Source organism: Coregonus clupeaformis, chromosome 5, assembly GCF_020615455.1.
Source record: "Coregonus clupeaformis isolate EN_2021a chromosome 5, ASM2061545v1, whole genome shotgun sequence".
Lineage (NCBI taxonomy): Eukaryota > Metazoa > Chordata > Actinopteri > Salmoniformes > Salmonidae > Coregonus > Coregonus clupeaformis.
The window spans coordinates 22952582-22969053 of NC_059196.1; the positions used below are offsets into that span (position 1 = coordinate 22952582).

At 46.2% G+C, this 16472-nt stretch overlaps 1 protein-coding gene across 1 annotated transcript in view; it reads right to left on the reverse strand.

The window, feature by feature from the left end:
• Positions 1-16472, reverse strand: part of LOC121565204 (pleckstrin homology-like domain family B member 1) — a 126942-nt gene that overhangs the window by 90221 nt on the left and 20249 nt on the right. The window contains exon 3 of the mRNA XM_045213544.1: positions 10781-10904. Coding sequence (XP_045069479.1) covers positions 10781-10904 — 124 coding nt within the window. The remainder of the gene's footprint in view (positions 1-10780; positions 10905-16472) is intronic.

Below are 16472 nucleotides of genomic sequence, written 5' to 3' on the forward strand. Positions count from 1 at the left end.
AGGGACAGGTGGAGCTAGTTAGGCTGAGTAGAGAGAGGGAGGTGAGCAGAGTGGAAGATAGTGGAAACCAATTAAGGTGGTAACCCGGTGGAGTGAGAGGGCTCATGACAGAACCCCCCAAGGGACGGCCCCAGAAGTCCCAAGAGCAACACCACGCCGGGCGGGAGGAGGGGAGCCGGAGGAGGGCTAGAACTCCTCCGAACGGTCCCGAGTGAACGTCCTCATCCTCGGAGGAAGCCGGAGGGCCGTGGTCGGGGAGATGGGACAGGTCCCTGTGACAGGATCAGGCACAGGACAGGAAGCCGAGCGGGCCGGACGGTTAGGGACCCCTCTGGGGCGGCCCCCTACGGATTGCAGGTTGATCAGGATGCCGTTGGTGGAAAGCGGTGATGAGAGTCCTATCCACAATCCGACTAGCTGGCACCCAGGTCCTTTCCTCAGGTCCATAGCCCTCCCAGTCAATGAGGTACTGGAGACCCCTACCCCTCCGTCTGGACCGAAGCAGGCGGCGGACGGTGTAAACCAGACCACCATCGACGAGCCGTGGAGGAGGAGGACAAGGCGCAGCAGGGACCAGCGGACTCCTGGGCACAGGCAGGGGCTGCAGCAATCCGGCTGGGGGCTGGCAGGACGACTTGTGTTGGTTGCAGATGGGGCAGGCTTGGACGAATTCCCCGTACATCCTTCCTCAGAGAGGGCCACCAGAACCTCTGGGCGAGCAGGTTGTAAGTGCGGGTGGAGCCAGGGTGACAAGCTAGGCGGGAGTCATGTCCCCACTGAACGACCTGGGACCTCAGGTCTTCGGGGACAAAAAGGCGGTCAGCTGGGCAAGTGCTGGGACCTGGCTGGTTACGGAGAGCCTCCAGCACCTGTTCCTCAACAGCCCAGGTCAGAGCTGCAACGATGCAGGGACTTGGCAGAATCGACACAGGGTCCTTGGAGGGGTCAGGAGCGGAGTTAGTAGGTACTGGCCGAGGGGTAGTGCGGCGGCAAGCAGGCAGGTTCGGTGGCAGTCCTCTCCCCACTCCCTGATCACCCCGGTCACCCAGTCGAGCTGAGGGTTGTGCCGGGCGGAGCCATGGGTAACCCAGGATGAGGGGTTGGCCTGGAGAGGGGAGCAGGTGAAACTGGATAGTTTCTTGATGGTTTCCGGACAGACCCATCGAGACCGGGGCCGTGACATGAGTGACCGATCCGAGTAAGTGTCCGTCCAGTGCCCGGGCAGGAATAGGAGGTGTCAAACGGAGGTTCTCCAGTCCCAGTTGGCGTGCCAGCTTGATGTCCATTATGTTGGCTTCGGCGCCAGAATCCACCAGAGCAGCCAGGGTGTGAGTTGAGTCAGGGAGGCGGAGGTGAACTTGCAGCAGGGGTTTGCGGTCGGAGGACTGGATGGTCATTGAACTCAACCGGACTCCCCCTATGCCCGGTGAGCTTCGGCCCTTTAAAGGGCAGGTTACCACACGATGTCCATCACCTCCACAATAGAGGCAGAGGTTTGAGGTGAGCGTCGCTGGCGCTCTGCAGGAGTGAGAGAGGCTCGCCCAATCTCCATAGGCTCAGACTGATCAAGCTGACCTGGGTGAGTGGCAGTAGATGACAGGAGCCCAGTCGGATCTCTCCGAATGCCGGTAGTAGGTGGACCTTGGCGCCCCCTCTCACGACGACGGGTCTGTATCCCTCTGTCGATCCTGACAGTCAGTGCGATGGCTTCATCAAGAGTGGAAGGCAGTTCATGGGAGACCAACTCGTCCTTGATATAGTCAGCCAAACTATGGAAGAACGCGTCCACCAACGATGGTGTGTTCCAAGAACTTCGTCTAGCCAGGGTTCGGAAGTCGATGGAATGGTCTGCGACTGTACGTCTGCCTTGTCGAATACTGAACAGTTCACGAGACGCCTCTGCGGTTGGTGAATCCAGGTCAAACACCCTCAGCATCTCCTCAGCAAACAGGTCGAAGGTTGCACATGCGGGGGTTTGACGTTCGAACTCTGCTGTTCCCCAGCGTCGAGCTCGGCCCGTCAGGTGAGTGATGGCATACCCAACTCTAGCCCCCTCCGTGGCGAAGGTCCTTGGCTGCAAGGAGAACTGAAGTCGGCAGCTAGTCAGGAATGGCCGGACCTGGGTTGAATCGCCGTTGAACCGCTCGGGGTTTCCAATCTTGGGTTCCGGAGCAGCGGCTGCAATGACCGGGGCAGGTAACTCGGGGGCAGGGCTGGTGGGCAGACTGGCTGGGGTCAGGTTGGTGAGGAGTTGAATGATCATGGCGAGTTGTTGTTGCTGCTGCTGGGACTGCTGCTGGTGCTGCTGGAACTGCTGATGCTGTTGGTGGCCGACCTGAAGCAGAGAGGAGATGACGCCGCTCATGCGGCCTAGCTCTCTCTCAGTGTGTTCCAGGCGTAGCATGGCGGTGGGTTGCTCAGGCTCTTCGGTTTCCATGTCGGGGGAAGTGTGCGCTGAGTCCATGATGGTCAGATCGTACTGTCACGGTTCAGACAGACGACAAGAGGACCACAATTGCGTCACACCAGAAAGTTTATTTAAACTTAAGGGGAAAGGGATGTAGGGAGTGAGTGAAGGCTCCAGGGGTTATCCCATCCGATGTGCTGGGTCTGTGCCTCCCCCAGTGGCAGCGATGCGTCCGATGACGCCGGTGGTTGGTGGTCCAGAAGTCCTGGGGGGAGGAAACACAGACACAACGGGGGCGGAATGAAACCAGGCAGCAGTACAGTTCAAGGGAAATCCAAAACACGTAGTAGCAAGGCAGAAGGCTGGTCAGAGTTACCGGGATTGAAGAGTAGTCAGGAGTCGTAATGGCAGAAGCAGGTCTGGATCTCCTGAGGCAGAAGAGTATCCAAAAACCAGGCAGGTCCGGGGTCACAAAACCAGGGTGAGCCAGAAGCGCGAGCAAACAGGTTCCGGGTGTGAGCTTTGCAGACGATCTGACACCGGAGAGCTGAAAGACAGGGCCTTAAATACTGGGAGAGGTTAGTGGGTAATGCAGCGCAGCTGGCAGAGTAATTAGAGCCGAGCAGAGCAGGGACAGGTGGAGCTAGTTAGGCTGAGTAGAGAGAGGGAGGTGAGCAGAGTGGAAGATAGTGGAAACCAATTAAGGTGGTAACCCGGTGGAGTGAGAGGGCTCATGACATCCTGGTTGAAGACAGCGGAGGTGTATTTAGAGGGTAAGTTAGTCAGGATGATATCTATGAGGGTACCCATTGTTACGGATTTAGGGTTGTACCTGGTAGGTTCGTTGATAATTTGTGTGAGATTGAGGGCATCTAGTTTAGATTGTAGGATGGCCGGGGTGTTAAGCATATCCCAATTTAGGTCACCAAGCAGTACGAACTCTGAGGATAGATGGGGGGCAATCAATTCACATATGGTGTCCAGGGCACAGCTGGGGGCTGAGGGGGGTCTGTAGCAAGTGGCAACAGTGAGAGATTTATTTCTGGAAAGGTGGATTTTTAGAAGTAGAAGCTCAAACTGTTTGGGCACAGACCTGGATAGTATGATAGAGCTCTGCAGGCTATCTCTACAGTAGATTGCAACTCCACCCCCTTTGGCAGTTCTATCTAGACGGAAAATGTTATAGTTGGGGATGGACATTTCTGAATTTTTGGTGGTCTTCCTAAGCCAGGATTCAGACACTGCTAGAACATCAGGGTTGGCGGAGTGTGCTAACGCAGTGAATAACTCAAATTTAGGAAGGAGGCTTCTGATATTTATGTGCAGAAAACCAAGACTTTTACGGTTACAGAAGTCAACAAATGATAGCTCCTGGGGAGTAGGAGTGATACTGGGGGCTGCAGGGCCTGGGTTAGCCTCTACATCACCAGAGGAACAGAGGAGGACTAGAATAAGGATACGACTAAAGGCTTTAAGAACTGGTCTTCTAGTGCGTTGGGTACATAGAATAAAGGGGGCAGTTCTCCGGGCGTTGTAGAAAAGATTCAGGGCATTATGTACAGAAAAGGATATGGAAGGATATGAGTACAGTTCAGGTAACCCTAAGCGTTGGGTAACAATGAAAGAGATAGCGTCATTGGAGGCACCGATTGAGCCGGTCTCGGCGTGTATGGGGGTGGATCAAAGGAACTATATGAGGCAGTTTGAGAGGGACTAGGGGTTCTACAGTGAAATTGTATAATAAGAACTAACCCAAACAGCAATAGGCAAGGCATAATTGACATGGGAGAGAGGCATAAAGCAGTCACAGGTGTTATTAGAGAGAGCTAAGACAACAACTGGAAATAGCGATAACGTTTGGGCTAAGACTAAACAGAATAAACAGGACAGGGTACCGTGTAAAGGAACAGTCCAGCAGGCATCAGCTGTGCAGCTGAGTGATCATAAGGTCCAGTGAACAGCAATATGTGAGTCCGAGAGCAGTTCAAATTGGTGCTTCAGCACAGCTAGCAGGAGCACAGTTGTAGTTTGCGTGTGCTAGCGGGCCGGGGCTGGCAGATGGATCTTCGTGGTCGTCGCAACTGGAAGCCTGATGAAACCACATCAGACTATTTCGTCGGCAAACCAGTCGTGTTGGATCGGCGGGGCTCAGTGTCAACACTAGGAGGTCCCGTCCGGTTGACAGAGAGGTAGATAGCCGGGAGATGGGCCTGAGGCTAGCTCAAGGCTAACTGGTGCTTGCTATAGGGCAATGGTAATCAGCCAACAACAGGTTGCAGCTAGCTAGCTGGTTGTGATGATCCGGCACTAGGGTCCAGTGATTCCGGCAGAAAGTCCAATAAGCTCTGGGTCGATAGCACGCTGGGTCGATAGCACGCTGTGCAGACTGGCCGACGAATTGTCCAGGCTAGAGCTAGAGCTGGCTGGTGGATAGTGTAGGCCACGGACAGTGGTGAAGACGCTAACGGTGACTAATAGCAGGTAGCCATTCAGTTGCGGCTACACTAGTATCAGCTTACGGTTCTTGATGAAAGTTATAAAGAAATAATAGAATCCTTTCCACATTGGGTGAGGCGGGTTGCAGGAAAGTATATTTAGTTAAAGAATGAAAAGTAAAAATTGAGCGATATATACAAAATAGACAAAAAAAACAAGAAACGGGATATTTACACAAGGACGATGAAATAAAAGCGACCGCACTGCTACGCCATCTTGGTCATGCCAAGGGCCATGTGAAAGGCCATATTGATCCAGACTATTTACCTTTCATTACGGAGGGTTTTGTGTCTATGTTAGGAAGTAAGAACCTAGTGCCAGTAAAGATCCTAAGAGACACAGGTGCCTCTGAATCATTTGTGTTGGAATCTGTGTTACCCTTCTCTGTGGAGACTGATTTGGGGAATAGTGTTCTAATTAGGGGAATATGTTTGAACACTCAGTTCCATTGCATTAACTGATGTTGGATTGTGGACTGGGGAAAGGTGAGGTTGTTGTGAGGGTGCGTCCTTCATTGCCTATTGAGGGTATTGACATGATCCTTGGGAATAACTTGGCTGGGGAGCGTGTGTGGCCTATCCTGTTTCCATCTTTAGTGGTTTCCACTAAGCCGTCAATTGTAGGGATTCCTGATGAGAGTGCGCAGAATTTCCCAGAGGTGTTCTCTGCGTGTGCAGTGACGCGTTCTATGATCCATGATGACCTGGAACGGAACTGGCTAACGAGAATACCACAAAGAAGTCTGTTACTGTTTTCCCTGTTATCCCGTTATCTGTATCCCGCTCCGATTTAATCGAGGCACAACGGACTGACCCTACATTAGAAGAGTTGCGGGACCAAATTGTGCCTGTGGAACAGTTGGGAGATGTCGCACAGGGTTATTTTCTCCAAGAGGAGGTCCTGATGAGAAAGTGGATGTCTCATGGTAGTTGTTTTCTGGGGGAGGCGATTAGTCAGGTTGTGGTACCAGTTAAGCTTTGTGAGTTGGTGTTGACAACTTCTCACAACGACGTTGCTGGACATATGGGTGTGAGGAAAACCTACAATCGCATATTAAGACATTTCTTTTGGCCAAGATTAAAGAGGGATGTTTCTGATTTCATCAAAACTTGTCACACCTGTCAATTACCTGGTAAACCTAATCAAGCTATTAAGCCGGTACCACTGTTTCCTATTCCTGTACTCAGTAAACCTTTTGAGTATCTGATTATTGACTGTGTTGGGCCTCTGCCTCGTTCTAAAAAGGGTAGTAATTATTTGTTGACTGTGATGTGTCAGACCACTAGGTTTCCTGCTGCCTATCCTCTCCGGTCTCTCACTGTTTGGAATCCCTAAGGTCATTCAAAGTGATCAAGGATCTAATTTCACCTCTAATCTCTTTGGTCAGGTTCTCCAACATCTCCATATTAAACATCACTTGTCTAGCGCCTATCATGCGGAAAGTCAAGGAGCACTGGAACGTTTCCATCAAACACTTAAGTCTTTGTTGAGAGCTTATTGTACTGAGATGGATAAGGATTGGGAGGAGGGGTTGCCTTGGTTACTGTTAGCCGCTTGGGAGGTTTCACAGGAGAGCACAGGTTTTAGCCCAAATGACCTTGTGTTTGGACATAGGGTGCGTGGGCTTTTATCTGTTCTCCAGGATGACTGGAAGTCTCCCGAGCCTCCTAAGTCCCTGTTATCATATGTGTGTGATTTTCGGCGACGCTTGTATGCCGCTGGTGAAATGGCTAAAGAGAAGCTATCATCTTCACAGGACAGGATGAAGAGCATATATGATGGCCGAGCTGAGCCTCGTCACTTTAGTCCAGTTGATCAGGTTCTGGCTCTGCTGCCAATTGTTGGTTCTCCTTTTCAAGCCAAGTTTCAAGGTCCATATACAGTGGTGCGCCAGTACACTGAGCAAAATTATCTAGTTGCCACTCCAGAATGGAGGAAAGCACACCAACTGTGCCATGTAAATTTGTTAAAACCCTATTATGCACGTTCCTCTGAGACTGAACAGGGGGAGTCTACAGAGAACGGTAAGGCTGTTCTTTTGGCTGATACTGGGTTCTGGTCATGCTAGGTCTGTGCAGGAGGAGGAAGATGTTTCTGGTCCCGACGATTGCATACTGCAGGGTAGATTGAAAAATTCAGAGACACTGGAGATTTTAGATAGCCTTCTTACTCATCTACCTGTTGATGGGCGGAAAGAGATGGTTGGTTTGATTCTGAGATTTCCAGGTTTGTTTTCTGATACACCTACATGTACAAACTTAAAAGAACATGATATTGACATTGGAGATGCTGACCCCATTCGTCAATGGTTCTATATAGAGTTTCTTCAGAGAAACTGCGTTGTCTGGATGCTGAGGTCAGGTACATGCTGGAGAGTAAAATAGCAGAGCCTTCTTTCTCCAGTTGGGTTTCTCCCTGTATCTTGGTCAGTAAATCGGATGGAACAAACAGATTTTGTACGGACTACCGTACGGTAAACGATGTCACTAAGCCGGCTTCGTTTCCTCTTCCTCGGATGGAGGACTGCATTGATCAATTCGGCGCAGCTAAGTTTGTGCAAATTTGACCTTTTAAAGAGCTATTGGCAGGTGCCACTGACGAGTAGGACACGTGAAATCTCTGCCTTTATTACACCTTTTGGTCTGTACTTGTATTCGGTTATGAGTTTCGGCCTGCGTAATGCACCTGCCACATTTCAGCGACTTATGAACAGGGTTGTCTCTGGTCTGGCCGGGTGCGCTGTTTATCTGGACGATGTAGTGATATATGCAGATACTTGGGAGGAACATCTGTCCTGTATTCAAGCTTTGTTCGAACGTCTGGCTGCGGGTCGCCTCACAATAAATTTGACTAAATGTGAGTTTGCTCAGGCGACTGTTACATACCTTGGAAAGGTGGTTGGGCAGGGTGAAGTGTGTCCTGTTCGGGCTAAAGTGGTAGCTATTGATGCTTTTGCACTACCAACTACTAAAAAGGAACTGATGCGTTTCTTGGGAATGATTGGGTATTATCGTGGTTTTTGTAGGAACTTCTCTACTGTGGTCGCTCCCTTGACTGATTTGCTGAAAGCTAAGGCTGTGTACGTATGGTCTTCTCGTTGTCAACAGGCTTTTGAAGATGCAAAGAGGTTGCTTACCTCAACTCCGGTACTGGCTGCTCCTCGTGTGGATTTGTCATTTACCTTGCAGGTGGATGCTAGTCATGTGGGGGCAGGTGCAGTTTTGCTGCAAGCAGATGTGGCTGGGGTTGAGAGGCCTGTTAGTTTCATTTCCAAAAAGTTTAACCATTATCAGTTGAACTATTCAGTCATTGAAAAAGAAGCGTTAGCACTCATATGGGCGATGCAACACTTTGTAGTGTATGTCGGGTCGGGAGTAGTACCTATTGTGGTCTACATCGACCATAACCCTCTCACCTTTTTGAGGTCCATGATGTGTCCTAATCCGAGGATAATGAGATGGTGTTTATTTTTACAATCCTTCCATCTAGATGTGCGGCACATCCGGGGGACTGATAACGTGATTGCTGATGCGCTCTCTCGTGCGCCCTGTTCCTGAATGTTTGTGACTGACCATTGTTTGGTTTTGTCATGTTCTATCTTTCCTGTCTGTTCCCTCCTAGTTTTGTGTTCTTCTTTCCTCTTAAACATTGCTTCCTGTGTGTAAAGGTTGCTGAGGTCTGGGGAGGAGGATGATGGCTGGGGCAAGTGGAGGTGTGAACATGTTACAATTTGTCAGTTTGGGACGCAGAGGCTGGTACGTTGTTCTGGGGTCCTTGTTGGTCCCCGGTTTTATGGGGGGGTGACGACCCTCCCACTCTGTCTGCCGTATTCTCTCTCTTTGCTCTTGTTTCCTTATTAGCATGCCGGTGGGCGGAGTTGGGAGGGTCGTCAGCTACATGGGAAACACCTGGGCCCAGGTGTGTCCCAGGATAAATGGACCTCTTCTACATTCATTGGGGAGACTCTGCATGCAGACACCTTGATTGATTTTTGTTGTGGTAGTTTTGTGGTTTTTGGTTGTTTGCTTTGGCACCTTTCAACACCTTGCATTATTACATTTATGCATGCATAACACTCACTTACACTACTGATTACGCACACCATTGTTAAGTATATTTAGTTTACTTTAGTTAATAAATATATATTTTGGTATTCCTTGTCTCCACGGTGTCTCCCTTTTTGTTACGAACTTGAGCCGGTTTTTGACACTTTTTTGGTTACTACATGATTCCATACATGTTATTTCATAGTTTTGATGTCTTCACTATTATTCTACAATGTAGGAAATAGTAAAAATAAAGAAAAACCCTTGAATGAGTAGGTGTGTCCAAACTTTTGACTGCTACTGTACATTTTATGGACACAGTCAATTTTACAATAGTTCTATTTTGTTTGTTTTTACTCCTGAACTTCATCTACCCTCAACCTCTCCGATCATTTTCATGATGTCCATCCAGTTTGCTTCTATATGCCATATCTTTCAAACTGTGCTCTTTCACAAAAGTTCTCAACCTATAACCTATATACTTATTATGGACACAGTATGTTTTACATTAGTTATCTTGTTATTAGTTGTTATTAGTCCTAACCTTCAGCTCCATTCAACCCCTCCCGTCTATCTCTTCACACCATCCATATTGGATTTCTATTTGCCATATATTTTTCAACTGTACTGTGATGTTTCACAAAAGTTCTGAACCCTTCTATTCTCATTGTTTCTACAGATAGTAAATTGAAAATAATTTTTTTTGCTAAAAGTCTTATTATATTATTGATCTATGACTTTTCAGATCACCCAGTAGTGCTATCTGCAGGGTTAGCTCCAGGAAAATATTGCAATCCTTCAGCCATTCCTGGACCTGTGACCAAAAAATAAGTGCCATTTCTTACCGATCTCTACTTCTTCCGTCCAAAAACAAATCCTGTGAAATGACGTCAACACATACTGGAGGAGTTACTGGCTAGCTACAAGTGGCTAGCTTAGCTAACAACCTAGCTATGTCACATCAACACATACTGGAGGAGTTACTGGCTAGCTACAAGTGGCTAGCTTAGCTAACGACCTAGCTATGTCGGTAGCGGCATGCATGAACAGAATGACACATCGAAGAACCACCAAAGGCACACCCCATTTCTGTTTGAAAATTGAGAAAGAGGAGGAATTTGACCGGTTTTTCGTGCCCAAAGTCGACCATTAAAGCAAATTTCCTGCAATTCTACACGTTTTGCCATTGCCTATGACGTGTTCATATGATATCTGGGGGCCCCCTCGATCTATAGGGGGCCCACAACCCCCCCATAAAAAGTGTTTATTTTATTTATTTTGGAAATAAATTATTGGGGGGGACGAATCGACCTGTTCTACCCCATGGTAATTTCACCTATGGGTTGAGGGATTATCGTGGGGGCTTTCAGAGTGCCGCCCCCTCCCTCCTGCTGTCACATGGTCCGAAATAGAGCTGAACACGTCAGAAATAGAGCTGAACACGTCAGAGCACAGCCGGGTCAGAGCACAGCCTATTCAATCCTGCTGGGACTGAGTGTGTGTGTGTGTGTGTGTGTGTGTGTGTGTGTGTGTGTGTTTCTGGCTGGCTGGGGTATAGCCAATAGAGGTTATAGTGATACTGAAGTGAACACTGCAGCGTGAAGGACATGCCACTGTCAGTTTTATGCTCCTGGGGCTGATGTGTGAGCATATGCATGTTCCTGTATTCTGTGCTCCATTGAGTGTGTGTGCATGCAAATCCTCACTATTAAAAAGCACACTTATGAAAGATCAAAAGCAGTATAAGAACCAACCAAATTCTTACACCTCACCTATCTACATTTCTTTACATTTCACTGTTGACATTTGGATAGAATAAATATTAGCTCACCTTCGGAAAGGGGCAGCAGTGTGATGGCCGTACTGAGACGGCCACTGCCCAGACTGACCAGATGGGGGCGCTCTGCCTGGACCTTCAGCGCCTTGCCGCTCTCAAACAGATCCAGTGGAGTGCTCTATGAACAGAAAGGTCACAGACTCAATTATCAGTGTATTAACTCCATTTGGCCTCATATGGCAATATAAGTTAATGACTGGAAGCAGACTTAATATCATCAAATATTTGGAAAGGCTAAATGGGATAGAGAATAGACCTTTAGACAACTACCCTCAAGCTACAGTTGGCCTTTTGACTAACCATTAACGCACCCCCAATGGATGGATGCTCCCTTTCACTGCAAAAGACAGTCACACAATACATGTTCACTATCGAAACAAGACATAACATGATATTATATGACCATGTTGGCTATTCAGAATGATCCCTTCCATTCTTTCTCTATCCATTAATGCAATATGTTTTAGCATTATTTTAGCAGCTACACTGGATCATAGGCCTACATTACGGTTGATTTCATAGCCCAGGGACATCCAGCCTAGCTTGTATGAATGTGTTCTCTGTGTGGTGGCATTGCTCTAGCTGACTGCTGGTGCTGTTTACATATTGCTTTATACAGAGAGAGTGTGAGCTGTGAATGAGCCTAGTTATGCCTGCAGAGCAAAAACACCAGCATGGGGCTTTGGGAGAAGGAGAAGTTGTCATGGTAACAGCACTCACTGGAAACCGCTGAAGCACTGAGAGCTGCAATTAAGGGACATTACCTCCTGGAAGACATTTAATATGAGCTAAGCTCTGCAGAACCTCTTTGTCAGCATCATCATAGCTGTATTGAATGTATTGCACAACTAGGGTTTGGATTTAATTTTAGTCAAAATTAATTAATTTGATGACTAGGCTTCTCTAACATTGTACTGCAGAAGACTAGAGGGAGTAAAATGGTTGAACCCAGTTATCATTAGCCCAATGTATGGCGTGCTATTTATTTATATTTTTATTTTTATTTTTCAGCTTTATTTAACCAGGTAAGTCAGTTGAGAACAAGTTCTCATTTACAACTGCGACCTTGCCAAGATAAAGCAAAGCAGTACGGAAAAAAAAACAACAACACAGAGTTACATATGGAATAAACAAAACGTCCAGTCAATAACACAATAGAAAATCTATATACAGTGTGTGAAAATGTAGTAAGTTATGGAGGTAAGGCAATAAATAGGCCATAGTGCAAAATAATTACAATTATAATTTAGTATTAACACTGGAGTGATAGATGTGCAGAAGATGATGTGCAAATAGAGATACTGGGGTGCAAATGAGCAAAATAAATAACAATATAAATAACAATATGGGGATGAGGTAGTTGGGTGGGCTAATTTGAGATGGGCTGTGTACAGGTGCAGTGATCGGTAAGCTGCTCTGACAACTGATGCTTAAAGATAGTGAGGGAGATAAGTGTCTCCAGCTTCAGAGATTTTTGCAGTTCGTTCAAGTCATTTGCAGCAGAGAACTGGAAGGAATGGCGACCAAAGGAGGTGTTGGCTTTGGGGATGACCAGTGAGATATACCTGCTGGAACGCATACTACAGGTGGGTGTTGCTATGGTGACCAATGAGCTAAGATAAGGTGGGGATTTGCCTAGAAGGGATTTATAGATGACCTGGAGCCAGTGGGTTTGGCGACGAATATGTAGTGAGGGCCAGCCAACGAGAGAGTACAGGTCACAATGTAGTATTGGTGACAAAACGGATGGCACTGTGATAGACTACATCCAATTTGCTGAGTAGAGTGTTGGAAGCTATTTTGTAAATGACATCGCCGAAGTCAAGGATCGGTAGGATAGTCAGTTTTACAAGGGCATGTTTAGCAGCATGAGTGAAGGAGGCTTTGTTGCGAAATAGGAAGCCGATTCTAGATTTAACTTTGGATTGGAGATGCTTAATGTGAGTCTGGAAGGAGAGTTTACAGTCTAACCAGACACCTAGGTATTTGTAGTTGTCCATATATTCTAAGTCAGAGCCGGCGAGAGTAGTGATTCTAGTCGGGCAGGCGGGTGCAAGCAGCGATCGATTGAAGAGCATGCATTTAGTTTTACTAGTGTTTAAGAGCAGTTGGAGGCAACAGAAGGAGTGTTGTATGGCATTGAAGCTCGTTTGGAGGTTTGTTAACACAGTGTCCAATGAAGGGCCAGATGTATACAAAATGGTGTCGTCTGCGTAGAGGTGGATCTGAGAGTCACCAGCAGCAAGAGCGACATCATTGATATACACAGAGAATTCTGAGAAGTCGGAAGTTTACATACACCTTAGCCAAATACATTTAAACTCAGGTTTTCACAATTCCTGACATTCAATCCTAGTAAGAATTCCCTGTCTTAGGTCAGTTAGGATCACCACTTTATTTTAAGAATGTGAATTGTCAGAATAATAGTAGAGAATGATTTATTTCAGCTTTTATTTCTTTCATCACATTCCCAGTGGGTCAGAAGTTTACATACACTCAATTAGTATTTGGTAGCATTGCCTTTAAATTGCTTAACTTGGGTCAAACGTTTCGGGTAGCCTTCCACAAGCTTTCCACAATAAGTTGGGTGAATTTTGGCCCATTCCTCCTGACAGAGCTTTTTCTGTTCTGCCCACATATTTTCTATAGGATTGAGGTCAGGGCTTTGTGATGGCCACTCCAATACCTTGACTTTGCTGTCCTTAAGCCATTTTGCCACAACTTTGGAAGTATGCTTGGGGTCATTGTCCATTTGGAAGACCTATTTGCAACCAAGCTTTAACTTCCTGACTGATGTCTTGAGATGTTGCTTCAATATATCCACATCATTTTCCTTCCTCATGATGCCATCTATTTTGTGAAGTGCACCATGTCCCTCCTGCAGCAAAGCACCCCTACAGCATGATGCTGCCACCCCCGTCCTTCATGGTTGGGATGGTGTTCTTCGGCTTGCAAGCCACCCCCTTATTCCTCCAAACATAACGATGGTCATTATGGCCAAACAGTTCTATTTTTGTTTCATCCGACCAGAGGACATTTCTCCAAAAAGTACGATCTTTGTCCCCATGTGCAGTTGCAAACCGTAGTCTCGCTTTTTTATTGCGGCTTTGGAGCAGTGGCTTCTTCCTTGCTGAGAGGCCTTTCAGATTATGTCGATATAGGACTCGTTTTACTGTGGATATAGATAATTTTGTACCTGTTTCCTGCAGCATCTTCACAAGGTCCTTTGCCTGTTGTTCTGGGATTGATTTGCACTTTTCGCAACCAAAGTGCGTTCATCTCTAGGAGACAAAACGCATCTCCTCCCTGAGCGGTATGACGTTTGCGTGGCTCCCATGGTGTTTATACTTGCGTATTATTGTTTGCACAGATGAACGTGGTACCTTCAGGCGTTTGGAAATTGCTCCCAATGATGAACCAGACTTGTGGAGGTCTACAATTGTTTTTCTGAGGTCTTGGCTGATTTCTTTAGATTTTCCCATGATGTCAAGCAAAGAGGTACTGAGTTTGAAGGTAGGCCTTGAAATACATCCACAGGTACACCTCCAATTGACTCAAATGATGTCAATTAGCCTATCAGAAGCTTCTAAAGCCATGACATCATTTTCTGGAATTTTCCAAGCTGTTGAAAGGCACAGTCAACTTAGTGTATGTAAACTTCTGACCCACTGGAATTGTGATACAGTGAATTATAAGTGAAATAATCTGTCTGTAAACAATTGTTGGAAAAATGACTTGTGTCATGCACAAAGTAGATGTCCTTTGTTAACAAGACATTTGTGGAGTGGTTAGAAAACAAGTTTTAATGACTCCGACCTTAGTGTATGTAAACTTCCGACTTCAACTGTATATACCAGGGTTCTTCAATTCCGGTCCTGGAGGGCCGAAACACTTCTGTTTTTTATTTCTACCTGGTCGTTAATTGCACTCACCTAGTGTCCCAGGTCTGAATTAGCCCCTGATTTGAAGGAGAGGATAAAAAACAGAGGTGTTTCGGCCCTCCAGGACCGGAATTGAAGAACCCTGGTATATACCGTACCAGTCAAAAGTTTGGACACACCTACTCATTCCAGGGTTTTTCTTTATTTTTATTATTTTCTACATTGTAGAATAATAGTGAAGACATCAAAACTATGAAATAACACACATGGAATCATGTAGTAACCAAAAAAGTGTTAAATAAATCAAAAAATATTTTATATTTGAGATTCTTGAAATAGCCACCCTTTGCCTTGATGACAGCTTTGCACACTCTTGGCATTCTCTCAACCAGCTTCATGAGGTAGTCACCTGGAATACATTTCAATTAACAGGTGTGCCTTGTTAAAAGTTCATTTGTGGAATTTATTTCCTTCTTAATGCGTTTCAGCCAATCAGTTGTGTTGTGACAAGGTAGGGGTGGTATACAGAAGATAGCCCTATTTGGTAAAAGACCAAGTCCATATTATGGCAAGAACAGCTCAAATAAGCAAAGAGAAACAACAGTCCATCATTACTTTAACACATGAATGTCAGTCAATCCGGAAAATGTCAAGAACTTTGAAAGTTTCTTCAAGTGCAGTCTCAAAAACCATCAAGCGCTATGATGAAACTGGTCTCATGAGGACCGCCACAGTAAAGGAAGACACAGAGTTACCTCTGCTGAAGAGGATAAGTTCGTTAGAATTACCATTCTCAGAAATCGGCAATTAACTGCACCTCAGATTGCAGCCCAAATAAATGCTTCACAGAGTTAAAGTAACAGACACATCTCAACATCAACTGTTCAGAGGAGACTGCGTGAATCAGGCTTTCATGGTCGAATTGCTGCAAAGAAACCACTACTAAAGGACACCAATAAGAAGAAGAGACTTGCTTGGGCCAAATTTGAGACTTTTGGTTCCAACTGCCGTGTCTTCGTGAGACACAGAGTAGGTGAATGGATGATCTCTGCATGTGTGGTTCCCACCATGAAGCATGGAGGAGGAGGTGTGATGGTGTGGGGGTGCTTTGCTGGTGAGACTGTCAGTGATTTATTTAGAATTCAAGGCACACTTAACCAGCATGGCTACCACAGCATTCTGCAGCAATATGCCATCCCATCTGGTTTGCGCTTAGTGGGACTATCATTTGTTTTTCAACATGACAATGACCCAAAACACACCTCCACGCTGTGTAAGGGCTATTTGACTAAGAAGGAGAGTGATGGAGTGCTGCATCAGATGACCTGGCCTCCACAATCACCCGACCTCAACCCAATAGAGAAGGTTTAGGATGAGTCGGACGGCTGAGTGAAGAAAAAGCAGCCAACAAGTGCTCAGCATATGTAGGAACTCCTTCAAGACTGTTGGAAAAGCATTCCAGGTGAAGCTGGTTGAGAGAATGTCAAGAGTGTGCAAAGCTGTCATCAAGGCAAAGGGTGGCTACTTTGAAGAATCTCAAATATAAAATAAATGTTGATTTGTTTAACACTTTGTTGGTTAATACATGATTCCATATGTGTTATTTCATAGTTTTGATGTCTTCACTATTATTCTACAATGTAGAAAATAGTAAAAATAAAGAAAAACCCTGGAATGAGTAGGTATGTACAAACTTTTGGCTGGTACTGTATATATATATATTTTATTTATTTATTTTTATTTAACCCCCCAATTTGTCATATCCATTTACGATCTTGTCTCATCGCTGCAACTCCCCAACATGC